We start from the raw sequence: 27,338 nt of genomic DNA on the forward strand, positions 1-27,338 counted from the left end.
CCACATTCCAAAAGAGAGAGCGTGGGAGGCAAGAAGAGCCTTATCCTGAGAATTCGCCTCTTCCATCACATTCTGTTGGTCAAAAGCAAGTTAAGAATGGGCTTCCCTGGTCGTTCAGTGGTTAAGAATCCACCTGCCAGTGCAGGGGCCACGGGATCAATCCCTGGTCCAGGAAGATCCCACACGCCTCGGAGTAACCAAGACCATGTGCCATGACTGCTGAGCCTGCGCTCTAGAGCCCGTGCTCTGCAACAAGAGAAGCCACCGCAATGAGAGGCCCACACACCACAGCGCAGAGTGGGCCCTGCTCGCTGCAGCTAGAGAAAGCCTGCGAGCAGCAATGAAGACCCAGCAGAGCCAGAAATTTGAAAAAATCTTTTTTAATGAATAAACTTTTAAAAAAGGCGGGGGGGGGGGGGCAAGTTAGGAGCCAACTTGGCTTCAAGGAGAGGGAAACTAGTCCCCAGGGCTTGATGGGAGAGGGTTGCAAAATACTATGACAGTGAGTTGGACACTTAGACACCATGGAATCTCAAGGTGGGCTGTCCAGACAGAATTCAGGAGGGAGGAGGGAAGAAAAAAATCGTTGACTCTTACTAACTTCTAACTGGAATCATGCATGTTTTCTCATGGGCTATCAAAGCAGCTATTGGCCAATTCTGTGACTCTGTCACCCGCGTAAATCTCAGATAATTTCATAGCACCTTATGGTCATGGCAGGCGGGTACCTTCAAATATCATTTACACTCGTCTCAACTTAGAAATCACAGTAAACTCAACATTCAAAAAGCTATGATCATGGCATCCAGTCCCAGCACATGGCAAATAGATGGGAACAGACTTTTATCTGGGGGGTTCCAAAATCACTGTGGATGGTGACTGCAGCCACAAAATTAAAAGACACTTGCTCCTTGGAAGAAAAGCTATGACAAACCTAGACAGTATATTAAAAAGGAGAGACATCACTTTGTCGACAAAGGTCGGTATAGAAAAGCTATGGTTTTTTCAGTAATCATGTACAGATGTGAGCATTAGATCATAGAGAAGGCTGAGCGTCGAAAAACTGATACCTTTGAAATGTGAAGACTCTTGAGAGTCCCTTGGACTGCAAGAAGATCAAACCAGTCAATCCTAAAAGAAATAAATCTTGAATATTCATTGGAAGGACTGATGCTGAAGCTGAAGCTCCAATACTTTGGCCACCTGATGCGAAGAGCTCACTCACTGGAAAAGACCCTAATTCTGGGAAAGATTGAGGGCAGGAGGAGAAGTGGGTGACAGAGGATGAGATGGTCGGATGGCATCGCCGACTCAATGGACATGAGTTTGAACACTCCAGGAGAGAGTGAAGGACGAGGAAGCCTGGAGTGTTGCAGTCCATGGGGTCACAAAGAGTCAGAAACGACTGAGTGACCAAGCAACTTAGAAATCACAGTCATTCATTAGTAGAGCTTTTGTGATTTAGGATTACCAAATGCGTTCATGAAGATTGAAATCCTGAGTGCATTCAGTAAGATTCACTTATCTTTTTACATCACAACTGAATAAGCTATTTTCACTCCCGCATCTCAGTCTGACTGGCTTCTTAATTTCTTCGCAGCTATCTCCTGAGACCAGCCCATGAGCAGCTGGCCCTGTGCCCTCAGAGGCAGCAAAGAATCAGGTCGAGGTTTAGGCAGATTACTGACGTCCTAAACTGGCCTCCTAAGGATTCCTAATCCTGGGGCAGCAGCCAGCCAGCAGGCTCAGGGTCACACAAGGTCCTTCCACCCTGTCCCCAGCACCCAGCCAGAGTTGCCATGGCCTCCCTTTTCTCCGGCCGCGTCCTGATCCGAAACAACAGTGACCAGGATGAGCTGGACACAGAGGCTGAGCTCAGCCGTCGACTGGAAAACCGGCTGGTGCTGCTGTTCTTTGGTGCTGGGTCTTGCCCGGAGTGCCAGGCCTTTGCACCCATCCTCCGGGACTTCTTCGTGCGGCTCACAGATGAGTTCTACGTGCTGCGGGCAGCCCAGGTGGCCCTGGTGTACGTGTCCCAGGACCCGACGGAGGAGCAGCAAGACCTGTTCCTCAGGGACATGCCCAAGAAGTGGCTCTTCTTGCCCTTCGAGGATGACCTGAGGAGGTGAGACAAGAGGAGAGGTCAGGGAGGGCTTCCTGGAGGAGGGGCTGTTTCTGCTGAAAGTGAAGTGTTAGTTGCTCAGTCATGTCCGACTCTTTGCAACCCAATAGACCGGAGCCCCCCAGGCTCCTCTGTCCATGAAATTCTCCAGGCAAGAATACTGGAGTGGGTTGCCATGCCCTTCTCCGGGGGATCTTCCCAACTCAGGGATTGAACCCAGGTCTCCCACATTGCAGGCAGATTCTTTATCGCTTGAACTACCCAGGAAGACCATTTGCTTATTGGTGTATCTGTTCCATCTGGAGTTGATAAAAGCACCCTCTGTGGGCCAGTCAGGACAGAGAAGTCAGGCGTGGAGATGGGGGAGGGAGGGGCATCTATGCCCATTTCCACCCAGCTGCAGGGGAGTTTACCAAACGTGAAACCAACACTCAAACACTCAAAGAAATACATAATAACAAACTGCAGCCATTCCAAAAGCGAAAGGGAGAGTGTCATGTGAAAATATAACAGGGAGACCTTGCTGAGATTTGGGAGTTGGGGGATGCTTCCCAGAGGAAATGGCTTCAAAGGGAGAACCCCAAGGACAGGGAGGAAAGGAGGGCAAAGAATGAGGAAAGGGAAGGGTTTCCAGGCAAAGGACAGACACAGCACAAAGGCTCAGAGGATTTCAGAGAAAAAACAGCCAGTTCAGGGAACTGTAACACCAAAAGTAAGAAGCCCCCTGGTACCATGCATGCTTGTTAAGTCACTTCAGTCGTGTCCGACTCTTTTGTGACCCTATGGGCTGTAACCATGGGCTGTAGCCCTCCTCTGTCCATGGGATTCTCCAGGCAAGAATACTGGAGTGGGTTGTCATGCCCTCCTCCAGGGAATCTTCCCAACCCTGGGATCAATCGAGTCTGTCTTCTGCGTTGGCAGGCGGGTTCTTTACCACTAGCGCCCACCTGGGAAGCCAGCAGGCACCGTGTGCAGCAGTGCCCCCAATGTCGCCTAATAAGTGGGCCTGTGATCCTCAGACAGCAGCGGAGCTGAGAGAGAGAGAGGTGGTTGGGTTCAAGCTTTCCAGTGAGCTGCCCGATAAACAGCGTGAACATTTGTGGCTATTTGCAAATTTTCCACTTTTCTGCAATGAGACTGTCATTCTTTTTATTTATTTTTTGGCTGCACCACATTGCATGCAAGATCTTAGTTCCCCCACCAGGGATCAAACCTATGCTCCCTGCAGTGGAAGCATGAAGTCTTAACCACTAGACCACCAGGGAAGTCTCAGACTTACATTCTTTCTAAGCCCGCAATTTTTATCATGAAAAATTTCCTGCAAGCCACACAGAGCATCCAAGAGGAGAAAAAGAGAGAGATAAGAATAATTTCAAAGATATCAAAAAGTTGGAAGGAGCACACAAAGAACCACATGAAAATTATTCATATTTTTCTATTTGCTTTATCTCCACTAGTGTGAAGTTTGTGCTGAACCATTTGAAAGTGAGTTGCAGATTTGGGGACATTTTACTGATCTCATCAGTTTTGTTACAAAACTTAGAAGTTTCTGGTCATGGAGGCCTTTATCTGCTACCCAAGATAATCAGAGTTTGCAAACTTGCTCACTCCCACAGGCTTCTGCAGCAGCTGCTGCTGCTGCTGCTGCTGCTAAGTCGATTCAGTCGTATCCGACTCCTAGCGACCCCATGGACTGCAGCCTACCAGGCTCCTCCGTCCATGGGATTTTCCAGGCAAGAGTACTGCAGCTGAGAAGGCTCCATTCCCCAAAGGGCAAATATCTCCCTCCCATGGGGCAAGAAATGCCTACTACAGGGCATCACAGCCAAACACTGACTTTGTTTGGAGCAGGGTCCTCTCAACAACAGGTGGTGCTAGTGGTAAAGAACCTGCCTGTCAATGCAGGAGACGTAAGAGTCGAGAGTTCAATACCTGGGTTGGGAAGATCCCCTGAAGAAGGGGATCTCACAAAGAGTCGGACACCCTTCCCCCAGGCAAGTATCCAGACAGTTTCTACCTACTATCCTTCCTACATACCAGGCTGCCAGATAAAATATAGGACACCCAGGGAAATTCCTTGGTGGTCCATGGGTTAAGACTGCAAACTTCCAATGCAGGGATTGTGGGTTTGATCTCTAGTCAGGGAACTAAGATCCCATAGGCCGCATGAAAGTGAAAGTGAAGTCGTTCAGTCATGTCCGACTCTTTGAGACCCCATGGACTGTAGCCTACCAGGCTCCTCTGTCCACGGCATTTTCCAGGCTAGAGTCCTAGAGTGGGCTGCCATTTCCTTCTCCAGGGGATCTTCCCAACCTAGGGATTGAACCTGGGTCTCTCGCACTGCAGGCAGACGCTTTACCATCTGAGCCATCAGGGAAGCCAAATTAGGCTGCATAGCCAAATTAAAAACAATTTTTTAAAAATAAATAAAACACAGAATACCCAGTTCAATATAAATTTCACATAAGCAATGGCGAATTGGGAGTATAAGTATGTCCCACATAATTCAAAGATATACTTATAAAAAGTTATTTGTTGTTTACCTGAAATTCCAATTCGTTCACACAGGGTATCCTCTATTTCTAGTTGCTAAGTCTGGCAACCTATTCTTTTGCGATTTTGCAAGCACTATGTTTCTCTGTGTGAAGGCCAGCAAAAGGGCCACCCGAGAACCCAAATTAAGAACTGTGGATGGATGGGCCCAGCCCTGGCAGCCTCCTTTACTCTATGAAGACTGCATAAGATTCTGGCCTAAATGGGAGATGAAGTCTGGGGTCTCCAGTGGATGGCTTCTGACAGCCCTCCTCTCGTACAGAAAACAAAATCAAGTTCTTCCCATGGCCCTGCACCGTGATCAGGGCTGCCCTCCACTCTCTCCCTGATGTCCAGGCCTTTGCACCAGCTGAGCCCTCTGCCTGGGAAAACCTTCCCCTGTTCTCCCCTTCCTCATCCTGCAGATCTCAGCTCCAGGGGCACCTCCTGAGAGAGGCTCTCTCTGGCGCCAAGTCCTTTAGCCAGTTTAATATCTCTTTATGGAATTGATCAATATTTGTTCACTCATCCCATGTGCGTTTTCTGAGCATCTACTCTATGCCCCACACTGTTTCAGGCACTGGGGACACCCGGGTATCGAGACAGAAATCCGTGCCCCAGTGAAACTGCTTTCTATTGTGGGAGAAAATGACTACAGGAGAAATCAGCTATGCAGGGTGTTGGGTGCTGAGAGTCGTGGATCAGGCACTGAAATGTAAGGCTGGGTGTCTGCAGCGAACAGTGTCTTAATCCTCAGATGTCTGGGGAGAGCGCTCCAGGTAGAGGACGCGGCCAGTGCAAAGGCCCTGTGGTGGGTGCGTGGCCGGGGCGCTGGAGGCACAGCCAGGAGGCCACGGTTGCCCCGGCCTCTCTGGTTTCCTGGGCGCTCCCAGAGGCTGCTATGGGACACTTGCACACAGAAGGCGCTCAGTAAGTACTAGGAGGAAGGGTGGAGGGTTCCTCAGCTCAGAATCTAGGACGAGGGTCCAATCGGACTGACCCACCCGCCCCGCAGGGACCTTGGGCGCCAGTTCTCCGTGGAGCGCCTGCCAGCTGTCGTGGTGCTGAAACCCAGCGGGGATGTGCTGACGCTCGACGCGGCCGACGAGATCCGGCGCCTGGGCCCTGCCTGCTTCGCCAACTGGCAGGAGGCGGCTGAGGTGCTGGACCGCAACTTTCTGCAGCCCGAGGACCTGGACGACCCCGCGCCGCGGAGCCTTACTGAGCCCCTGCGCCGCTGCAAGTACCGCGTAGACCCGGCTGCGCGGGGCGCACGAGGCCAGGGAAGAGCGGGCGGCTCCGGACAGGAGGGCGAGGCCGAGGGCGAGGCCGCGGGACTGTTCTGACCCCTTCGGGGTGGACAGGACTGGGGGTTCTATGATAAAACCTCAAGAGGAAGATTGGGGCGGAGCCGGGGGGAGGGGGAAGCCGGCTGCTCCGATCCTTTTGGTGGGGGGAACAGAGAGGGGCAAGTCTGTGATGAATCCTCCCCTCAACCCCCAAGGGCGAGTGGGACTGGCGGCTGGGGTCTTTTCTGAATCCCCTGTAGGAAAGAACACAAGGATGCGGGGCGGGCGGCAGCGCGGGGCGGGGCGAGAGCGATTCTTTGATGAGCCCTCATCTCCCCCTGATTGAGGGCTGGAGGAGAAGGGAGCGACAGAGGATGAGATGGATGGATGACATCACCGACTAGATGGACGTGAGTCTGAGCAAGTTCCGGGAGTGGGGATGGACAGGGAAGCCTGGCGTGCTGCAGTCCACGGGGTCGGAAAGAGTCAGACACAATGGAGCGACTGAACAACGACAAACCCCTCCTCCCGGTAGTGGGCGGGACCAGAGCGGGGGAAGCTGTTCTGAGCCCCGAGGTGGAAGGCTGGCGGGCAGAGCCAGCAGAATCTCTGAGAAGCCTCAACAAGGCGGGAAGGGGGGACAGGATGAGGGGAGGGAACCTCTCTGAGTTCAGTCCAGCAAGGAGGAGGATGTCTTCGGTGGCTCAGTCGTATCGGACTCTTTTGCGACCCCATGGACTGTGGCCTGCCAGGCTCCTCTGTCCATGGGATTCTCCAGGCAAGAATACTGGAGTGGGTTGCCATTTCCTATTCCACTGGATCTTTCCAACCCAGAGATCAAACCCACTGACTCTTACGTCTCCTGCATTGGCAGGCGGATTCTTTACCACTAAGGCCACCTGAGAAGCGCAGGAAAAGGGAGGTTCAGTTCAGTTCAGAGGGAGGGGACCCAGCTTAAAGCCGAACCCCAGGGCTGGGGATGGAAGCTGTCTTTATTCTGAGCCCAGCCCCAGGAGCAGAGGGGCGGTAGGGGTGGGGCTGCTCTGAGCTACCCGGATGCAGAAAAAAAGCCTAGAACTGGGGTGTAGAGAAGGTGTTTTTGAGGCCCACCCTTCAGGAGTGAGTGAGGGCGAGGGCGTGTGTAATGACATGGCGGAGAGAAGCAGAGCAGGACCTGATGGAGTCAGTTCTGACCACCCTCCCGCCCCCCCACCCCGAAACTCCCACCCTGCCACCCCGAAACTCCCACCCCCGCACCCCGAAACTCCCACCCCGCCACCCCCGCCAACAGATGGAGGGTGGGACCCCAGGCAGGGCGGATGACGGAGGTTTCTAAGTGAGATCCCCCTCAGAATCTGTCACCCAGGGCCTGTCTTGGTTCTCCAGTGGCATGTCTGAGTCATATTTTAAAATATTCAGAAATATCTTCAAGACTGAAGGAGGTGAGATGGTTAATAGTTGCAAAAGGGGAAACTACAAACTAAAATCAAATGATGGTGCTGAAAACGGCTCGCCCATCACACGCTAAATGAGTTGTTCCCGTATTTCATGTGCTAACTTGCAACAATCCTTTAACAACAGATTTATCGTTTACAAAGCATGCGGTTCAGTATTTGGTGTCATGTGCGCTGAGTCCCGGACTTACAGCGAGGGTTCAGTCTCCCTGTCCTTGGTGCACCCCGAGGATTCTCCTTGGGGGGTGGGGGTGGGGGTGGGGAGACAACAGAATATAGATAACAAAAATGCCAGGCGGGAACACTTCCTGGCTGTGTGACTATAAGACAGTCATCTCCGCCTTTCTAAGTCTCCTTTTCTCCTTCTGTGCTAAGTTGCCTCAGTCGTGTCGGGCTCTTTGCGACTCCACGGACTGTAACCCTCCAGGCTCCTCTGTCCATGGGATACTCCAGGCAAGAATACCGGAGTGGATTGTCATGCCCTTCTCCAGGGGATCTTCTTTACCCAGGGATTGAACCCTGGTCTCTTAAGGCTCGGACACTGGCAAGCGGGTTCTTTACCACTAAGATGAGGTTCTACCTGGCAGGTCAGCCAAGGAGCCAGAGCTGGAGCTCACCCCGTGCACCAATCTCTTCACTTTGTCTCTGGCGCCGCCTGGCGGCGGGACGTGTCCTCTGAATGGGGCTAAACATGCTAATAAATGCAACCCACACCTTCTCCCAGCTCCGGGAAAGGGTAAGTGGGCAGGGAGTTGAGGCTCGGATTCGGGAGGCCCTAGAGGCTTTGGGCGGAGAAGGCAATGCACCCCACTCCAGTACTCTTGCCTGGAAAATCCCATAAACGGAGGAGCCTGATAGGCTGCAGTCCATGGGGTCGCTAAGAGTCGGGCACGACTGAACGACTTCACTTTCGCTTTTCCCTTTCATGCACTGGAGAAGGAAATGGCAACCCACTCCAGCGTTCTTGCCTGGAGAATCCCAGAGACAGTGGGCCCCTGTCTATGGGGTCGCACAGAGTCGGACACGACTGAAGCGACTCAGCAGCAGCAGAGGCTTTGGGGCTGGACAAGTGCTTCATTTCATGCTCATCCCTAACCCCCAATCTCCACGGGAGGAGAGGCCACCTGTTGCTGAAAGTTCACCCTGTACTCAACCCTGCGGTCATTTTACCCATCAGGCACTGGGCTGGGGGCTCAAGGCTCACAAACTTTCCCAGAATTTGAAACCTGAAAAAGATAAATGACTCCACAAATTGGAGAAAAGACATGGAAATTCAAAACCAGTAGGATCAATAACACTTCTGGAAAGTAGTATAAAGCACTGGTTTTATACAGCCAGGCTGTCTGTGATGACTGTGTGACCCAGGGAGTCACTGAACCTCTCAGGGCCTCAGTTTCCTCTTCTATAAAGTCCAGATGATGGCTATGTCATCTTTCAGGCCTGATACATTAAGACAGGGACCTGCTTGCATCAGGCCACGTTGACCTCAGTTACCCTTAGATTCTGGATGTAGCAGGAATGCACTTTTGAAACCTTTTTCAGATTTGATATTTCAAACTTTACAAGAATTCCAGAGCCAGAGTACAAGTCAACCCATTCATTCGTGTCCAGCAAGGCTTTGTTGAGGACCTACTATGTGCTGGGTGCAGATCCAGACACAAAGGGAACACAGCAGTGGACACTTGAAGCAGACATCCCACAGTCCGGAAGCAGCCCTCCTCTCCACCACCCCCCAGCCACAGACAGCAGGAAAGTGCATGCAATGTGCTGCCAGAGACGCCAAGTGCTGCCGGAAAGCAAAAAGACAAAACAACCCAAATGAACAAAGGATATGAAGACGCACTTCTCCAAAGAAGATATGCAAATGGCCAACAAGTGGCTTGGCCACCAAGGAGGCACTACATCCCTGGTTATTATGGAAACGCAAATCAGGACTGCAATGAGATACCCCTTCTCATCCTATAGGATGGTTATAATCAAAAAACAAAATAACAAGTGTTGATGTGCAAATCGAGAAATTGGTGTACTGTTGGTGGGAATGTCAAATGATTTTGGGGTGTCTGGTGCTGGCATTGTGTAAAACAGGCAGTTCCTCAACAGTTTAAATATAGTTACCATTATAACCCAGCCATTCCACTCTGGATATAGGCCAGAAAGAAATGAAAACCGAGACTCAAACTGTTCCACGTACCTGTTCATAGCAGCGCTATTCATAACCAACTAAATGTGGAAACAACCTAAATGTCCATCAACAGATGAATGATAAGCTGAATGTGGTCCATTCATACAATGAAATATTATTCAGCCATAAAAAAGGAAATGAGACATGCTACATACAGTATGGATGAGCCTTAAGAATCTTAGCCTCAGGGAAAGAAACCAGACGCAAAAGACCACATATTGTCTGGTTTCTTTCATATGAAATGTCCAGAAAAGACCAATCCGTAGAGGACAGAAGGTAGATTAGTGGCTACCAGGGGCTGAGAGAGGCGGAATGGAAAATGACTGCTACTGGGGGGTGGGGCGGGGACCGGAAATTCCAGAACTAGATCGAGGGGATGTTGCGCAACGTCGTGTATGTGCTGAAGACCTCGGGATGGTCCACTTTAAAATGGTTAATACTATGTCATGTACGTTTCAGTTATATTTCTAACACTTAAAAATAAAGAAATATGGAGAAGGAAATGGCAGCCCCCTCCAGTATTCTTGCCTGGGAAATCCCATGGGTCTGGCAGGCTACAGTCCACGGGGTTGCAGAGTTAGAGACGACTGAGCATGCACCTTCTTTTTACAGCATACATAGGGGGAAAAAAAGCAATTAAATGTTATGAATATATACAAAGAACATCCATGAACTTATATATATATATATATATATACATACATATATATACATATATATTTTTATACAGAATTATGATGCATCTATAAAGTTCTGGAGGAGTCTTCCATGTCCTGAGGGTTATAGGCAGATACTTGGACTTAATACCAAGCCTAGGAGCTAAGCATGTGAGTTGCAGAGTTGCCATCACAATTAAATGGTCAGCCTCGCCGTGCTTGTTATGCCAAGTTAACAGCGCTGGTGGAAACGGGTGGAACTCTGAGACCTGGGATGGGTAGATTTAGGCACACATGAGGCTGCACACTGCATACCTCTAAATTGCCCCAAAGCTCCTTTGCCCAAGGAGCCGACCTCTCCCCAGTCTCTGAAGCAGTTACCCCTGCTCTGCACACAAGTGTCTCAGTTGCTACACCTGGAATAGTTGCCTTCCAACCCAGTGGCTAGTCTCCTCATGGCCCGTTTGGCCACTAATAAAAGCCAGATGAGTCATGGAAAAATGATAGATCATCACAAATTTAGCTAGGTGGTGATTAAAAAAATCACAATTCTAAGTGAGGAATCTCTTCTGGAGCAAATTAACAGAGCACCAGGCACTTGATAATGGAGCTTCAGACTTGGAGAATGCTTTCTTCTTCATTCACATTGCATTTACGAAGCGGGAACAAGTGTATAAACTTTGGTTGATGCCTTAGTTCAGTTCAGTTCAGTCACTCAGTCGTGTCCAACTCTTTGCGACCCCATGAATCAGAGCACGCCAGGCCTCCCTGTCCATCACCAACTCCCACAGTTCACTCAAACTCATACCCATCGAGTCTGTGATGCCATCCAGCCATCTCATCCTCTGTCGTTCCCTTCTCCTCCTGCCCCAATCCCTCCCAGCATCACGGTCTTTTCCAATGAGTCAATTCTTCCCATGAGATGGCCAAAGTATTGGAGTTTCAGCTTCAGCATCATTCCTTCCAATGAGCACCCAGGACTGATCTCCTTTAGGGTGGACTGATTGGATCTCCTTGCAGTCCAAGGGACTCTCGAGAGTTCTCCAACACCACAGTTCAAAAGCATCAATTCTTCGGTGCTCAGCTTTCTTCACAGTCCAACTCTCACATCCATACATGACCAGTGGAAAAACCACAGCCTTGACTAGACGGACCTTAGTCGGCAAAGTAATGTCTCTGCCTTTGAATATGCTATCTAGGTTGGTCATAACTTTTCTTCCAAGGAGTAAGCGCCTTTTAATTTCATGGCTGCAGTCATGATCTGCAGTGATTTAGGAGCCTCAAAAAATAAAGTCTGCCACTGTTTCCACTGTTTCCCCATCTATTTCTCATAAAGTGATGGGACCAGATGCCGTGATCTTCGTTTTCTGAATGTTGAGCTTTAAGCCAACTTTTTCACTCTCCTCTTTCACTTTCATCAAGAGGCTTTTTAGTTCCTCTTCACTTTCTGCCATAAGGGTGGTGTCATCTGCATATCTGAGATTATTGATATTTCTCCCGGCAATATTGATTCCAGCTTGTGCTTCCTCCAGCCCAGCGTTTCTCATGATGTACTCTGCATATAAGTTAAATAAGCAGGGTGATAATATACAGCCTAGACGTATGCCTTTTCCTATTGGGAACCAGTCTGTTGTTCCATGTCCAGTTCTAACTGCTGCTTCCTGACCTGCATACAGGTTTCTCAAGAGGCACATCAGGTGGTCTGGTATTCCCATCTCTTTCAGAATTTTCCACAGTTTCTTGTGATCCACACAGTTAAAGGCTTTGGCATAGTCAATAAAGCAAAAATAGATGTTTTTCTGGAGCTCTTTTGCTTTTTTGATGATCCAGTGGGTGTTGGCAATTTGATCTCTGGTTCCTCTGTCTTTTCTAAAACCAGCTTGAACATCTGGAAGTTCACGGTTCACGTATTGCTGAAGCCTGGCTTGGAGAATTTTGAGCATTACTTTACTAGCGTGAGAGATGAGTGCAATTGTGAGGTAGTTTGAGCATTCTTTGGCATTGCCTTTCTTTGGGATTGGAATGAAAGCTGACCTTTTCCAGTCCTGTGGCCACTGCTGAGTTTTCCAAATTTGCTGGCAAATTGGGTGCAGCACTTTACAACATCATCTTTCAGGATTTGAAATAGCTCAACTGGAATTCCATCACCTCCACTAGCTTTGTTCATAGTGATGCTTTCTAAGGCCGCAAGGCAATGCCAGTTCCTTTGTTCCTTATCATAATATAGACCTTACTGCTGCTGCTGCTGCTAAGTCACTTCAGTCGTGTCTGACTCTTAGCGAGCCCATGGACTGCAGCCCACCAGGCTCCTCCGCGGATGGAATTTTCCAAGCAAAAGTACTTAGGGACCTCAAATATCTTGACATCCCACAGAACACCATACCGGTCCATTATATGGAAGACACGCTGACAAGCCCTGGTAGACAGGAAATAATAGTCACTCTAAATGCTTTTGTGGTTAATATATACATATGCAGAGATATATACACAGACACACAAATATGTATATATTGTGTTGTCAACTAAAAGGAAAATACAGAATGTGAGAGTTGTGAGTTAAGTTTTATTCAGGGTCTTACTGAGGACTATAACCTGGGAGACAAGTCTCTCAGATAGCTCTGAGGAGTTGCTCAGAAGAGGTGGGAGGAAACTAGTTTACATGTTTTGCTGTTAAGGAATACATGTAATCAGACATAAATCTTGGTGAAATATTACTACTACTCACAAAGAACAGATGTTTCAAGTTCATGGTTAGACTGTTTTTCTATGTATGGGAAGATGCAAGAAATAGTGTTCATTAAAATTATTCTTGAAATGCAAAAAAAATAAAGAAATAATAACCCTCCAAACGGTGCCGTGGGAAGAACAAAGTCTAGCAGTGAAGGACGGGTGTGCTCCTTGGGGAGGAGGTCCAGGAGGGCCTCTCTGAGGTGGTGACGTCTCTGCACAGCCTTGAAAGAAGGTGAGCGGAGGGGACATCCCAGTCAATTGCCAGGTCCGCGGGTAGAGATCGCGTAGCAAAGTGCATTATTTAAAAATTCGTGCGAGTTTCTTTTCTTTTCCCCCAAACAACGATAAAACAGGCGCTTGGAGCGGCAGGAGGGGAAAGGCGGACACTTTAATGAGGTTAGTGGCCTGTGAGGGTCCCTGGACACAGCCACTGTGCGCTCATCCCACGTGGGACCGCCCCTTATTCGCTCCGCCCCTTGCTGGCCACGCCCCTCGAGAGCCCAGAGGCCGGGAGCTGGCGCCCACAGGGCCCCCAGAGAGAGGAGACTTCGTCTCAGGTTTTCCCAGCCCTTCCTCGTCCCCACCGCGACTGGCGTCCCAAGCTCTCTGTGGCCCTTCCAACTTTCAAAAACCGCCCCATTCTGGACCGCCGAGGGCCCTAAGACGCTCCTCAACTGCCCTGCCCCCTAAAATCTCTTTGATTCTTCAGCTGTCCCCAGGCCCGCAGGACCCCTCCGATGGCCAGGTCGTACGGCGGCCGGGTGCTGGCCGCGATGGTCTTGTTGGGCATCCCCGCGGCGGTGCTGGCGGCGCTGGGCGCGCAGCTGCTGTTCCAGCTGCAGGCGGGCCGCGCGGAGCTTCGAGGACCGCGAATCGACGGGCTGGGCCCGGAGCTGGGCGCCGGCCCCCGGCTGCCGGAGGACGCGGCCGGGGCGCTGCTGCCGCTGGCAGCCGCACTCTCCGCGCTTGCCCTGGTGCTGGGCCTCACCTGCCTGCTGCTCGCCGCCCTCTGCGGCCACCTGGGCGCCGAGATGGCGCGGGGACCGGGCTCTAACAGGTAGGAGGACCGGCCCCACTGCCTGGCTGGGGCCTGGACGAGCCCGGGCGAGCCGCTGCCCTTCTCTGGGCCTCAGCTTGGGGGAGAGCTTTCCTCCCTCCCTCCCTCCCTCCATCCCTGCGTCTTTCCCTTCCTCCTTTCGTCCACCCATCCCTCCCTCTCTCCTACATTTGTTGAAAATTTACAGCAGGTACAACTGCTGCTGTGACTCCCCATTTCACAGATGAAGAAACTGAGGCTCAAAGAAGGCCTAGAGTCAGCTAGCCCCAGTGTTGATAGAACTTGTTATTTAATGGAACCCTAAGCTCTAGGTGCCTCCCACATCTTGTGATTAGTGCAGTGAAGCCCCCTGAACGGCTGGTACCCGTTATCATCCTCCTATTTAGTCTCAGACAGGGGAGGCTGCTCAGTCTAGCTGCTAGGTTTGGAAGGGAGTGGACTGGATTTGAACTTGAAGCTGATAGAGCCAGGAACCTGTGCCCTGGCTAGGGGTGGGTGTGGGGGTGGAGGTAGGGTCCCTTGTCAGGCACCTGAGCTCAGGGAGATGGGCACAGGGGGTGGGGCATTACATGTGGAGTGAGGACCGTTCCTTGAGCCAAAGACTTGGCTGTCCCAGCCTCCTGGGGGAGGGGAACCAGGATTCTGGCCCAGGCTTCCATAGATTTGATCAGATGGGCACCTCCACCACTGAATCCCATCCAAACCATGCACCCTCTACCTGCTAGTTCATGGGGTGCTGAAAAGCATGCATTCTGTCAGTTTACAAATATGTGTTGGGTGCCTCCTGGGGGCTGAGACCAGCACTGGGTACTGGGGACTCAGCAGGATCCAAGTGGATATGGACCACCTTCCTGGGGATGCAGATAATGAAGGAGAAAACCAGATTAATCATGTCAAACGGTGATGAGTGCTGGAAAGGGAAGAAAAAGAGGTGGAGCAGGAAAGGGTAGGGATGAGACCACCCATCGTGAGGATGGGGGTGAGTCCAACCATCAAGGAAGGACTGAGCTGAGACTTGAAGAAGGAAAGGAGGCTCAAGATCTAAGGGACTGTGATCCAAGCAGAGGGACCCGCATGTGGAAAGGTCCTGGAGCAGGGATGAGCTTGAGGTCTTAAAGGGGGGTGGAGGTGATTGGTGTGGCTGGGGTGGGGGTAGATAAGGGAGACAGGACCAGGAAGTGGGAGTGAGAGGTACTGGATTTTTTTGGCTACACTGTGCAACTTGCGTGATCTTAGTTCCCTGACCAAGGATAGAACCCACACTTCCTGCAGTGGCAGTGTGGGGTCTTGGCTACTGGACTGCCAGGGAAGTCCAGGAGGTACCGGATTACACAGAGGTTCCTGTGCTCTGGTGAAGAGCTCAGGTTTTTACTCTGACTGAGAAGGCTGTGAGCCAGGAAGGGAGTGACCTGACTCAAGTGGGTTTGGAAGAACTCACTCTGGCTACTGTGCAGAAAAGGGGTCAGGAGGGGAGTTGGCAGAAAGAGAGAGAAAGCCATTTCTGTGGTACTGGTGGGAGGTGAGCAATGATGGAAGCTCCTTTTCTTGATCTCACAGGACTCGAGAAGAGCATGCACACAGCAGAAAAACTTAGCATAGGGCTGGGTTCAAAACTATGTCCTCAATTCACACAGCTCTTGGGAATCTCTGTTTCTATGGCGGCTGATAACAAATTCGCCTCAGTTTCCTCATTCCCAAATAAGCTTACGGTCAGTAAAATAATGGAAGTCAGGTGCCTAGCAAGTATCCACATGCGACGGCTGCTTCATAAATGTTGGATGGTCTAGTGGGCTCATGTATATCAGGAGGTTGTTTTCCCTTGTGGCTCAGATGGTGAAGAATCTACTTGCAATGCAGGAGACCCAGATTCAATCCCTGGGTTGGGAAGATCCCCTGGAGAAGGAAGTGGCAACCCACTCCAGTATTCTTGCCTGGAAAACTCCATGGGCAGAGGAGCCTGGTGGGCTACAGTCCACAGGGTGGCAAAGAGTCAGAGACGACTGAGTAACGTTTTCACTTTCACTATATCGGTGGGTTATGGGGGAGGGGAGTGGAATGGATGATGACCGGATGGATGAATGGACAGATAGATAGTTGGTTGGCTCAACGAATGGTGACTGGGAGACAGATGATGGATGGGTGGATGAATGAATGGATGGTGAATGACAAATGGATAATGGATGATAGTGGCTGTTTAAATTAATGGGTGGATGGATTAACACAGCATGGTTAAATGGGTGGATGGCTGTATGGTTGAATACATACGGATGGATAGGATGGATGGATGGATAGTAAATGGTGGCGGATGGTAAAGAATGGTTGAGCAGGGAGGGGGACGGATACATGGGTGGAGGTTTGGGTCCTCACAGAGACCTCCAGTTCCCCAGAGCTGGACCATTCTCCCTTCCTCTCCTCCCCAAGCTTCTCCTACCAATTCTGCCTCCTGAGTCCGTTTCCTCCCTGCCCCCCTCCCCGCCAGGTCTGACTGGTTTCTCTATGACTGCCGCCTCCTCAGACATGTGGCTCTCGGCCTCTTCTGTTGTGGGGCCTCCGTCTACTTGGCAGGTATGTGCTCAGGATAGAACATGGGGTGTAGGACCCTGAGTTGGAGCAGCCAAGGGTAATGGCCCCACAGTTAGGGTCAGCTCTGGAGCCAGCCTACCTTTTTCACTCCTGGTTCTGACACTTGCGCCCATGGCTGGCATCTGATCCCAATGGGAGTCCATAAATGGTGGTTGTCCTCAGAACACTCGTGATTCATCACCTGTCTACACCTGGTTTGAACAAGAGTTTCCCAGTCTTTGCTGGTTTCTGGAGATCACGTTTCACAGGTTGGCCTTAGCAAACCTGTGTTTTGATCACAAATAGCAGAATCCAGCTTAAGAAGGGCTTAAGAAAAATAAAAAAAAAAAAAGCTTCCTAAACCAGAAATGCAATTTTAAATTCCCAAATATGGAGCAGAGTAAAAACTAATAACTTGGGTGCCAGAAAGACACACAGTCTTTCCTTCCCTAGCTTGTAACTCTTCTTTGATCACCCACACATGCTGGTAAAGAAATCAAATCATCGCATTTCTTTGAAGAGACTGTTGACATCTTATATTTTGTTACAATCTTGAAAAATATGTTGCTGATTCTGGAGACTCAGTGTTAAATCTTCCATAGATCTCTAGTAGCCCTACAGACAACCTGTTTTACTGGAGGGAAAAAAATAAGCTTACTGAATAACAAGGGATTTGCTGTTACTGTTTTTTTCCTTAGTACCGCAATAGAGAAATAGAAGTTTAGAAGATATATTTTAAAGATTATTTATGAAATATGAGCCTAGGGTTTATTGTGGGAATTTGTACACACAGGATAGCTAACTCTGCATCACTCTTGTTGTTTGACTTAATAAAATACTCTGGATGTGGGCTTTTTTAAAAAGGAAAGTGGATGGAGTGACTCATCTATCCGAAAAGATCAAGGGTTAGTGACTTCAGGTGTGCTTGGATCTAGGCACTCAAATGAGGTCAGAAGAAAAAAAAAATGCTTCTCACTTCACCTCTTCACCCACTGTGCCCTGAGAAAGAAGTTTTTATCGGTAAGCACTTTCAACATAGTACCTATGACCTCAAGCCTTTTCAGGGGCTGACAAAACTGTTATAGACTTGGAGAATAAAATATTCTTGTCCTAAAATACAGAAAAACTCACAAAGGGCACAAAAACTATGTCAGCCTCATTAAACATTAAATTAAGAATCTGTTCAGCTCCCATTTATATTCTTTTTGAGGTTAGGTGACCTCACTCAGCAAGAATTCCCAAGCATGTCCAGCCAGTCATTCATTCATTGCTAACCAGAACCAAAATAATAATTATAAAGACCTTTTAAAAATGTTTAGAGCAAAAAAAGTCCTTGGCCTCGCTTTAATATGCCAGACATAATACAGTGTGGCATGCGCGAAAGCAAGAATGCAGAGCTGGAGAAAGCCTAAAAACAGTCCACAGAGTGCCAAGAAATCCCCCACCAACTCTGAGCTGCTCTCCTTTTTTTTTTGTTGTTCAGTTGCTAAGTCATGTCCGACTGTTTTCGACCCCAGGGACTGCAGGGCACCAGGCTGGCAATTCTTAATTGCGGCCATAAGGAAATTCCCTTATCCCCATAGTCCAAGCAAAGGTCCCAGGGCTGACTCTGATTGGCTGAACTTTGGTCATGTGATAGCCACGCACCAATCACTACAACCAGGGGAAGCAACACTCTGACTGGCCAAGACCTAGGACCACATGCATCACTGATGCCAGGAAGTGGGTCAGTCCTCCTAGCCCAGTGAACGGGGTGGGGTTAGGGACTGGACCAGCACCTCTCCAATGGAGGCTGATTCTGCTCCGGAGGGGACCCTGGGCAATTAATATCTGGAGACATTTTTGGTTTCGTGATAAGATGGGGGAGGGTATACGGGTATCTGGTGGGTAGAAGCTATTAAATATCCTACAATGCACAGGATAGTTCCCACCGAAAAGAAAGGTGCCAACTGGACTTTGGATAGGGCAACAGAGAACCAGTCCTTGAGGTCAGGTCACCAACTGTCTTATTGTTCAGATAAGCCAACTGAGGTCAGAGAGGGACTGTGATTCACTCCAGGTCAATCACAAGGATTCCAAAAGTCTGAGATCTGGGTTGTTCCAAAGTACACATAACACTGGCTTCCCTGGTGGCTCAGGGGTAAAGACTCCGCCTGCCAAAGCAGGAGATGCGGGTTCAATCCCTGGGTTGGGAAGACCCCTGGGAGGAGGATATGGCACGCCATTCTAGTATTCTTACCGGGAGAATCCCATGGACAGAGGAGCCTGGTGGGCTACAATCCATGGGGTCACAAAGAGCTGGACATGAGTGAGCGTCTACAGACATAGTAATAGATGACGCATTCGTCAGGTGTGGAAGGGCCAGATGAGTTAGTCTATGCGCCTATCATAACGCACAGTTTTCTATAACTGCCTTCCATGTGGGGGAGCTCCTCCAGGGCTTGGGGATCAAACACTGAATGAGAGCCGTTTCCTTCCCCAGCACTGTCCATCTACGCCCTGCTGCTCTTCGAGATCGAGACAGGTGCAGCAGCCGCCTCCATCCTTGGCGTGGGTGCTCTAGCCCTGGTGGCAGCGCTGACCCACACTCTGCTCCAGGCTGCCCGGACCACCCGCCGGGGCCTCCATGAACTGTCCCCACCACACTTTGAAGATGACCCTGTCCGCCCCGCTGAAGTCTCCAAGGCCGGCCCCAGGGCTCAGCCCCAGCAGGGTATTCATCCCTGGACTCTCTACTCATCCTTCCCTAAACTGGGGGACTCCCTCAGACCCATGGTCACTGACACAGCACCTGCAGTCATGGGAGGAGGCCGGGAGAGCTGCCTGCCTGCTCCTCGCATGCACCGGACACTGTCTGCCAGTGAGGGGCGCTGGGGAGAGGTCACACATGAGATGCGCAGCATCCTGGGCCATAGGCCAGGGGGTTCAGGGAAGGACTCCACCTTGGTGTGAGCCCAAGGAGCAGGGATAGAGACCTAGTGTCAGGCAGCAGGAAGAGGACTTTTGTAGACATAGCTCCAGGCTCAACCACGGTAGCTGTACAACTTGATTTCTCTCTCAGTTCACAGCATCTCTGAGCTTTGTCCTCAAGTTTGCCTCATGGCACAGAATGCTGAGGGGTCCAACCTTCACCTCCTCACTCAGAGAGAAAGGCAGAGGCCAGGACTGACTCAGGAGCTTTTGGAAGTCTTCCTGAGAGGCCTTGGAACTCCTCTGGTTATACATCACTGGCCAAGACAGTCATGTGGCCACACGTCAATATAGAGGAGACAAGGAAATGTAGCTGCCCAGAATGAATAAAATTCTGTTCTAGGCAGGAGGGGGAGGGGACAGCTTAGACAGTGGTTCTCTAAACATCTCCGTCCATTTTACAGATGAGGAAACCGAGGCCAGAGAGGGGCAGTGACTCACCAAGGGTACCATGGCCAGTACTGAGCATCAGAGCCTGGATTCGAACCTGGGTCCTGTAACCTCCATGCTGCTGATAGTGCAAGTCTCAGACTCTGCGACTCCTTCTGGGCTGTGAGCATTTGAAACCTGCATGTGCCAAGCTCAGAGCAGCCCCGGGCCACGGACGCACCTGGAGACCTGGACCCAGACTCCTGGCTGTGGGCCTGTGGCTGAGGGCTTCACCACTCTGTGTCTCAGTTTCCTGGCCTGTAAAATGGGAACAGAAGTGGTTCCTTCTTCTAGGGCTCCTGTGAGACACTATATGAGTCATTTCAGGGGCCTCTGCACAGCAGGTCCTCAATGCTTATCAACCTGTGCTTCTGTTAGTTGGGGTGCCTGGTGGCAAGAAAATGTGGGTTGATGGCTGGTTTCTGGGGTTCTTGAAACTTACGGGGCTTGGTGGATAACTCAGAGCCCCAGCGGTCTCCAGAGATCCTGGCCCCATCCCTGTCCTGCACAACCTGAAAATAAATTCCATGTCATTATCTCCATGTCACATGAGCCACAGCCAAACCTGCTGCATGGCCAAGTTAGGTCCAGGATGAAGAGTGCACCGGAAGGAGTGGGGGTGGGGAGGGCAAGAGTTGGGGGACAGCGTGTACCCCTTGTAGAGCCAAGTCTGGGATCCATTTCCCACAAATCTTCATGCATATAAATATCACAGGGGGTAGGGATGCCCTGGTTCCTGCCCCCCACTCCAAATGGACAAATGTCCTCAGCAATCTCCCAGCCTGTCCTTCCCTTCCGGGGCCACCCAGGGCCACCTAGTGGAGAAGGCTCAGCCACACAGTGGCTTGAAGACCCCAGGACCTGTCCCCATGGGCAGAGAGGTGGCAGCGCCTGGCAGCCTTGGGGGAGGCTGGTCCCCAAGCCAGTGATCAGGTACAGACTTGGATGCCCCACTCCCCTGGGCCACATCCTTTCTGAGCCCCCTGGGAGCCTACACAAACCTTCTCCTCCTATATGGCGCCTGTCTCAGGGGGTATCCAGGCTCTTGGTGTGCATGAAAATATCAATGGAAGAGGATAAAGTTAGAACAAATATCAAACTTCCATGGTGGTCCAATGGTTAAGAACCCACCTTCCAAAGCAGGGGATGCAGGTTCAATCCCCGGTTGGGGAACTAAGATCCCACATGCCATGGGGCAACTAAGCTGCAACTAGAGAGCCTGCAGGCAGCACTTACTGAGCCTCCCAGGTCTAGAGCCTGTGCGCCGCAACCAAGACACAGTGCAGGCAAAAAAAAACAAAAAAAGCATGTCATATCACATGCCCGGTACTGCAGACATGCACCAGGCACTTCTTGGCTTTAGTTAATTCTTAGGACAACCCCACTCACTAATAGGGAAACAGAGGCTGGAGAAGCAAGGCCACTTATGTGAGACCACACAGCGGTGGTGATGGCTAGAACCACATAACCCTGTCACATAGGATGCAGGACAGAGCACATGCCTGGGAAACATTGGAGACCCCAGTTTTCTGAGAACTCTCTGGAATGGGGGAGGCCCTGGGGACTCTGAAGAGGGGCAAGAGAGTTGAGGAGGAAGGACCCCAGGTGGCTATGGGTGAGGAGTGCCTCATCTCCTGGACTGGTCGGGAGAATTAGAAGTTGAACTTCTAGGCCTCGTGCTCAAGGCCAGGACTAGGGTAGACGCACAAAAGTTAAGGCGGCTCAAAAGAACTGAAAACAAGTGTTCAAACAAATCCTTGTATATGTGTTCATTCTAGTCATAAGCACCAAAAGACGGAAACAACGCAAGTGTCCGTCAACAGTTGAATGAGTAAAAAAAAGTGGTGTGGACGATAATATTCCATACAGTGGGATAGTGCTGAACCACGACAAGGAATGGAGCTGACACGCCACAGCATGGATGACCCTACAGAACGTCAGGCTGAAAGAAGCCAGACACGGAAGGCCACACCGTGTATGATCCCATCTATATGAAATGTCCTGAACAGGCAAATCGACAGAGTATAGATTAGTGGTTGCCAGGGGCTGCGGTGGGGAATGGAGAGTGACGGCTAATAGGGACAAGGTCTCCTTTGGGGTGATGGAGATGTTCTGGAACTAGATATAGGTGACCCATGCATCAGATGACACTGAGCTGTACATTTTTAAATGGTGAAAGTCGGGTGTTCCAGGAGCCAGCTGGTGCAGACCCGGCTTAGGGAGCAGTCATGAGACCTGGACCTCAGTTTCTTGACTGCCCTGGTGGTCCAGAGGTTGAGTATCTGCCTTGCAATGCAGGGGACAAGGGTTTGATCCCTGGCCGGGGAACTAAGATCCCACATGCCACAGAACGACAGAGCCCTTGCACCGCAATTACTGAGCCTGCTCACTCCGGGGCCCTCACGTCAAAGCAGGAGAGCCCGAGTATGGCAGGTAAGACTGGATGCAGCCAAATAAATACATATATTTTTAAAATCGGGCAAATTCCCCCAGCTCCCACATAGCACAGCTGTGAGGACCAAATCAGAAAGGGTGTCGGTGACTCCTCCCAGCGCAAGTCGCTGTTGGCACTTTGGCGCACTTGAAGGTGTAGACAACATCTGTCAAAGACACGGCCTTGGTTTGGGGTCATCAGAACCAAAACCTGACACGATTGCTGAGATGCGGTTTTTCTGGGAACTGACAGAATCCAGCTGCCAGGGCAGGAAACTGGGTTTCGATCCCTGAGTCTGGAAGATCCCCTGGAGAAGGAAACGTCAACCCACTCCAGTATTCTTGCCGGGGAAATCCCACAGACAGAGGAAGCTGGCAGGCTACACTCCATGGGATTGCAAAGAGTTTGGACGCAACTTAGTGACTGAACAACAATGTCCCCCAGAAGCCCCGGAGCCCTGCAGTGGGCACCAATGAGCAGATGGCCCTGAGGGCAATTGGGACTCCAGCCCACTGGGACCCCAGGGAGACGCATAGAACACACGTCGCAGTTGGTCCCACTCCAGGGGCAAGGGACTGGGATATTTATCCTCATCACCATCCAGCATTAGCTGATTTCTGTTCCTGGGGGGACTGACCCCTCACATTCCTGACCTTCCCTGTGTACCAGCTAGACATGCTCCTGTGATCACAGGAGGCCCCAGGCAGGGTCCCAGGTATTTACTGTGAGTGGCCTTCATCAGACTACTGTGGAGGGGACGGAGGCATAGACAGCATCTGTTCAAGCTTCAAGGCACTTCTGTAGCAGCAGGCATAAATGGGATATTGAAAACACTTAACTCTGCTATTTGTGATTGAGAAGAACTATTAATTTTTGGATGCCCGCCAAGTGCCAACACCTTGCCTAACTCCTACAAGGGTCACCACTGTTGTGGCCTCAGTACAATCCCTGGTCTCTCTCCTTTACTTTAAAAATCAGAAAATCACTTGTCTTCACCAGGTCTGAGTTGCAGCATGTGGGATCTAGTTCCCTGACTAGGGACTGAACCTGGCTCCCTGCATCCAGAGTGCAGTCTTAGCCACTGGACCACAAGGGAAGGCTCTCTCTCTCCTTCACTTCTTGCTTCCTTTGGAATGATGACATTTAGAACAGATGCCACCTTCAGGGAAATTACTCAGAGCAACAAGGGGCCCATTCCCATCAGAGAATACTTTATTCAAACCCTTTAGAACATATTTTGGTGAAATAAGAATTTTGAAAAGACTTCATGAGTCTCCCATCTTCAGGATGGTTCTAGGTACAAGGCAAACAGAGCCTTGGACTCAGAAGACCACCTGAGATGCCAACTGAGTTTATCAGGATAAATGGAGCAGGAATGACAAAAATGTTCCCTGAAAACCCAGCACACTCTCTTTCCCTGATTTAAATACACTTGTCATTTGTATCAGTTATTTATTGCTGCATATCAAATTATCCCTAAACATCAGCAGCTCAAAACAACACATATTTCTTATCTAACAGTTTCTGTGGGTCAGCAATCTGGGAATGGCTCTCCTGAGTCCTCCCCTTCACACTGTGATCAAGATTCAACCAGGGTAGTATCTGCTTTCAAGCTCACTCTGTGTTGTTGGCAGGATTCAATTCCCTATGAGCTGTGGAACTGAGGCCCTTGGTTCCTTGATGGCTGTTGGCCAGAGGCTGCCCTCAGTTCTGTGACATGCGGGTCTCTTTATAGAGCAGCATGTATCATCAAAGACAGCAAGAGAGCCTGCAACAAGATGAAAGTCTTGTATTTTAAACTTAGTTACAAAAGTGAAGTCCCAGAACCCTTACTGTACTCCATCGGTTAGAATTAAATCTAAGGACTTCCTGGTGGTCCCGTGGCTAAGACTCCATGCTCCCAATGTAGGAGATCTGGGTTCAATCCATGGTCAGGGAACTAGATCCCACATGCCACAACTAAGAGTTCAAATGATAAAATTAAGACCTGGCTCAGCCAAATATATAAATTAAAATATTTTTGAAAAAGAACAGGCAGAATGAATGATGGGATAGAAGCCCTGTGGGATTTGGCAGGGAGGGGGCCAAAGGGGATGCTCAGGTTTGGCACAGATCAATGCTCTGATTTGGGGTGGGGAGAGAGGCAGGGACCGCAGTGGGGCTCTGCAACATTTAAATACAACTGTGGGGTTTGGGTTTCCCTGGTGGCTCAGATGGTAAAGAATCTGCCTGCAATGTGGGAGACCTGGGTTCGATCCCTGGGTTGGGAAGATCCCCTGGGGAAGGGAATGGCAACCCACTCCAGGATTCTTGCCTGGGGAATCCCATAGACAGAGGAGACTCATGGGCTATAGTCCATGGGGTTGCAAAGAGTCAGGCATGACTGAGGGCTAACAGTTTCACTTCATAGTGTGGGGTTTTCCACTAGCAGAGGCCACTAGGACTTGCATCCTCCATCCACTCTGCATGGACTTCAGGCTGCAGACACCTTCCGGCAGAGAAGGACTTTCAGAGCCAGGAAGCATATTTGCAACAGTCAACAAGGACAGTGGAGAGACACGCCCCCACAAAAATTCCCCCTCAGAACTACCTTTTGAGGTGAGGACCAGTGAGATGCCCATTGTATAGATGGACAAACTGAGGTATAGAGAGGTTAAGCCATTTCTCAGGGTGACCAGCTAGTGAGCATTGGAGCTGTGACTGCATGTCTCCAGAAATCTCCCTCTCAGTAATGAGGTCCCTGCAATACCCAGCCCTCAGTGCCCAGGTGAGACCAAAAAGCAAAAGGATAAATCTCTTCTTTCCCCTCCCCTGTGCATGCATAGCTGCTTAGTCGTGTCCAATTCTTTGTGACCCTATGGACTGTGGCCCACCAGGCTCCTCTGTCCATGGGATTCTCCAGGCAAGAATCCTGGAATGTGTTGCCATTTCCTTCTCCAGGGGATCTTCCCAACCCAGGGACTGAACCCAAGTCTCCTGCATTACAGGTGGATGCTTTATTGCCTGAGCCACCAAGAAGCCCCCCTCCCCTGTAGCCCAAGATGATATAAGCTCAGCCAGAGTGTTGCTCAATGTGGCCCAAGTCAGGAGTTGGGGGGCCAGGGGACAGGCTCCATTGGGATCCTCTGGTCCCTTTGTGAGGCTGTCTGTCGCCAGGCCCTGGGGGGTTCAGAGAGAGTTGCGATTTTGCAGAGTCAGTGACCTGGCCACAATGATTGGTCCACCTGGACCCAAGTCCAGCCCAGGTCATCCGGGGGCCCCTGGTCACACACGGATGCCCTGGAAAGTGATCTGGGGCTGGTTTCAGGGTGGCCAAGATCCCAACCAGGGAGAACAAACAGCCTTTGCTTCCCAGGTGGATCAGATTCCATGGCTGGCGCCACAGCAGCCTGGGTGGGCCCAGCAGGTGCCAGCTGTGCCCAGAACGGGGAGATTCCAGGAGATATCTTAGCACCAGGGGCCTAGCTTTCCCAAGGCAGCTGACGTGTGGGGGAGGGGTATGTTTTGCAATCTCCCCTTCCCGCCAGGCTCCTCTGTCTGTGGAATTCTCCAGGTAAAAAAACTGGAGTGAATAGCTATTCCCTTCTCTAGGAAATCTTCCCGACCCAGGGATTGAAATGACTCCGGGTCTCCTGCATTGCAGGCAAATTCTTTACCATCTGAGCCACCATTGCCTATGTTCTTAACAGAAATAATTGACTTTCATTATTCAGAGTCTGTATTGCCAGTCCTCCTACTGGCCCAAATCTGTGACTCCCAAATTAACACTCATAGTGCTTTAGTGGTCACTGAAGGACATACACAGTGAAGGGGAAAAAAAATTTTTTTTTTTGGCCATGCTGCATGTCTTGCCGGACTTAGTTCCCCAATCAGGGATTGAATGTGGCTACTGCAGTGAAAACGCTGTGTCTTAACCACTGGACCACCAGGGAATTCCCAGTGCAGGGAAAAATTTGAGTCCCCAGAGGTACGTGTTCGTAGCTGTGGTGGGACAAGGTGATGCTCTGCCTTCCTGCTCCAGCTCACAGGCATCATTCTTGAGGTCTAGCTAGTGGCACATTTTTCACTTTTGTGCTTTTTCATTGGTGATTTTTGCTGTTTGAAAAGGTCTCCAAGTGTGGTGCTGAAGAGCTATCTAGTGTCCACAAGTACAAGAAGGCTGGGATGGGCCTCCGGGAGAATATACTGTTAGATGAGCTCTGTTTGGGCTTCCCTGGTGGCTCAGTTGGTAAAGAATCTGCCTGCAGTGCAGGGGACGTGTGTTCAATCCCTGGGTCTTGAAGATCCCCTGGAGAAGGAAATGGCAACCCACTGCAGTATTCTTACCTGGGAAATCCCATGGACAGAGGAGCCTGGTGGGATACAGTCCAGGGGATCACAAGTGTCAGACATGATTTTGCTCAGACATGAGTTATAGGACTGGTGGCTTGCAAGTTCACCATTAACAAATCAGCTTCGTGTTAAACAAGGTGTCTTGAAACGCACAGAAAACCAGGTTATGTATTGATTACTTGAGAAAAATGTGACCAGAGGCTTAGAGGAACCTACCTGTGTCCCCCCGAGGCACCAGTATTTCCTAATTCAGGGTTCCCTCCACTCTGTACACGATAACCATCATGATTCATGAGAATTCATGGTTTGTGTCCACCACACGGTAGAGGAAAAGAGATACAGACAGCAGTACAGTTTGATGGTTAAGAAAGCAGGCTCTGGGTTCAAATCCCAGCTCTGAATTTAGCCACCTCGTTCCTAGGTTTCACTATCTGCGAAATGGCCACAAAACCAGGACTTCCCACCGGGCTTGAGAGGACTAAATGAGGTACTACGCACCAGATACTAGGGAGAAGGTCCACAGTACAAACGTTAGCTGTTACTATTATTACTGTTAGGTGCAGTGATGGAGGGGCGGGACCCGATGTGG

At 50.4% G+C, this 27,338-nt stretch overlaps 2 protein-coding genes across 3 annotated transcripts; both read left to right on the plus strand.

Moving 5' to 3' along the window:
• The first annotated feature begins 1,799 nt into the window (after window positions 1-1,799).
• NXNL1 (nucleoredoxin like 1) lies at window positions 1,800-6,043 on the plus strand. The gene is made up of 2 exons (XM_015095581.4): window positions 1,800-2,125; window positions 5,670-6,043. The coding sequence occupies exons 1-2, from the start codon at window positions 1,800-1,802 to the stop codon at window positions 5,998-6,000; spliced, it is 657 nt and encodes a 218-aa protein (XP_014951067.2). The 3' UTR covers window positions 6,001-6,043.
• A 7,456-nt stretch (window positions 6,044-13,499) lies between these two features.
• On the plus strand, window positions 13,500-20,519 carry TMEM221 (transmembrane protein 221). Of its 2 annotated transcripts, XM_042249701.2 has the most exons (4): window positions 13,500-14,022; window positions 16,502-16,587; window positions 19,067-19,297; window positions 19,959-20,519. In XM_042249701.2, exons 1-4 carry the CDS (start codon window positions 13,703-13,705, stop codon window positions 19,988-19,990), a joined length of 669 nt encoding a protein of 222 aa, XP_042105635.1. In that variant the 5' UTR covers window positions 13,500-13,702; the 3' UTR covers window positions 19,991-20,519. The 2 variants fall into 2 exon arrangements, with proteins under 2 accessions (XP_042105635.1, XP_027826450.2); XM_027970649.3 differs by having other exon boundaries at window positions 19,067-20,519.
• Window positions 20,520-27,338: the final 6,819 nt, after the last annotated feature.

Source organism: Ovis aries, chromosome 5 (genome assembly GCF_016772045.2).
Source record: "Ovis aries strain OAR_USU_Benz2616 breed Rambouillet chromosome 5, ARS-UI_Ramb_v3.0, whole genome shotgun sequence".
Lineage (NCBI taxonomy): Eukaryota > Metazoa > Chordata > Mammalia > Artiodactyla > Bovidae > Ovis > Ovis aries.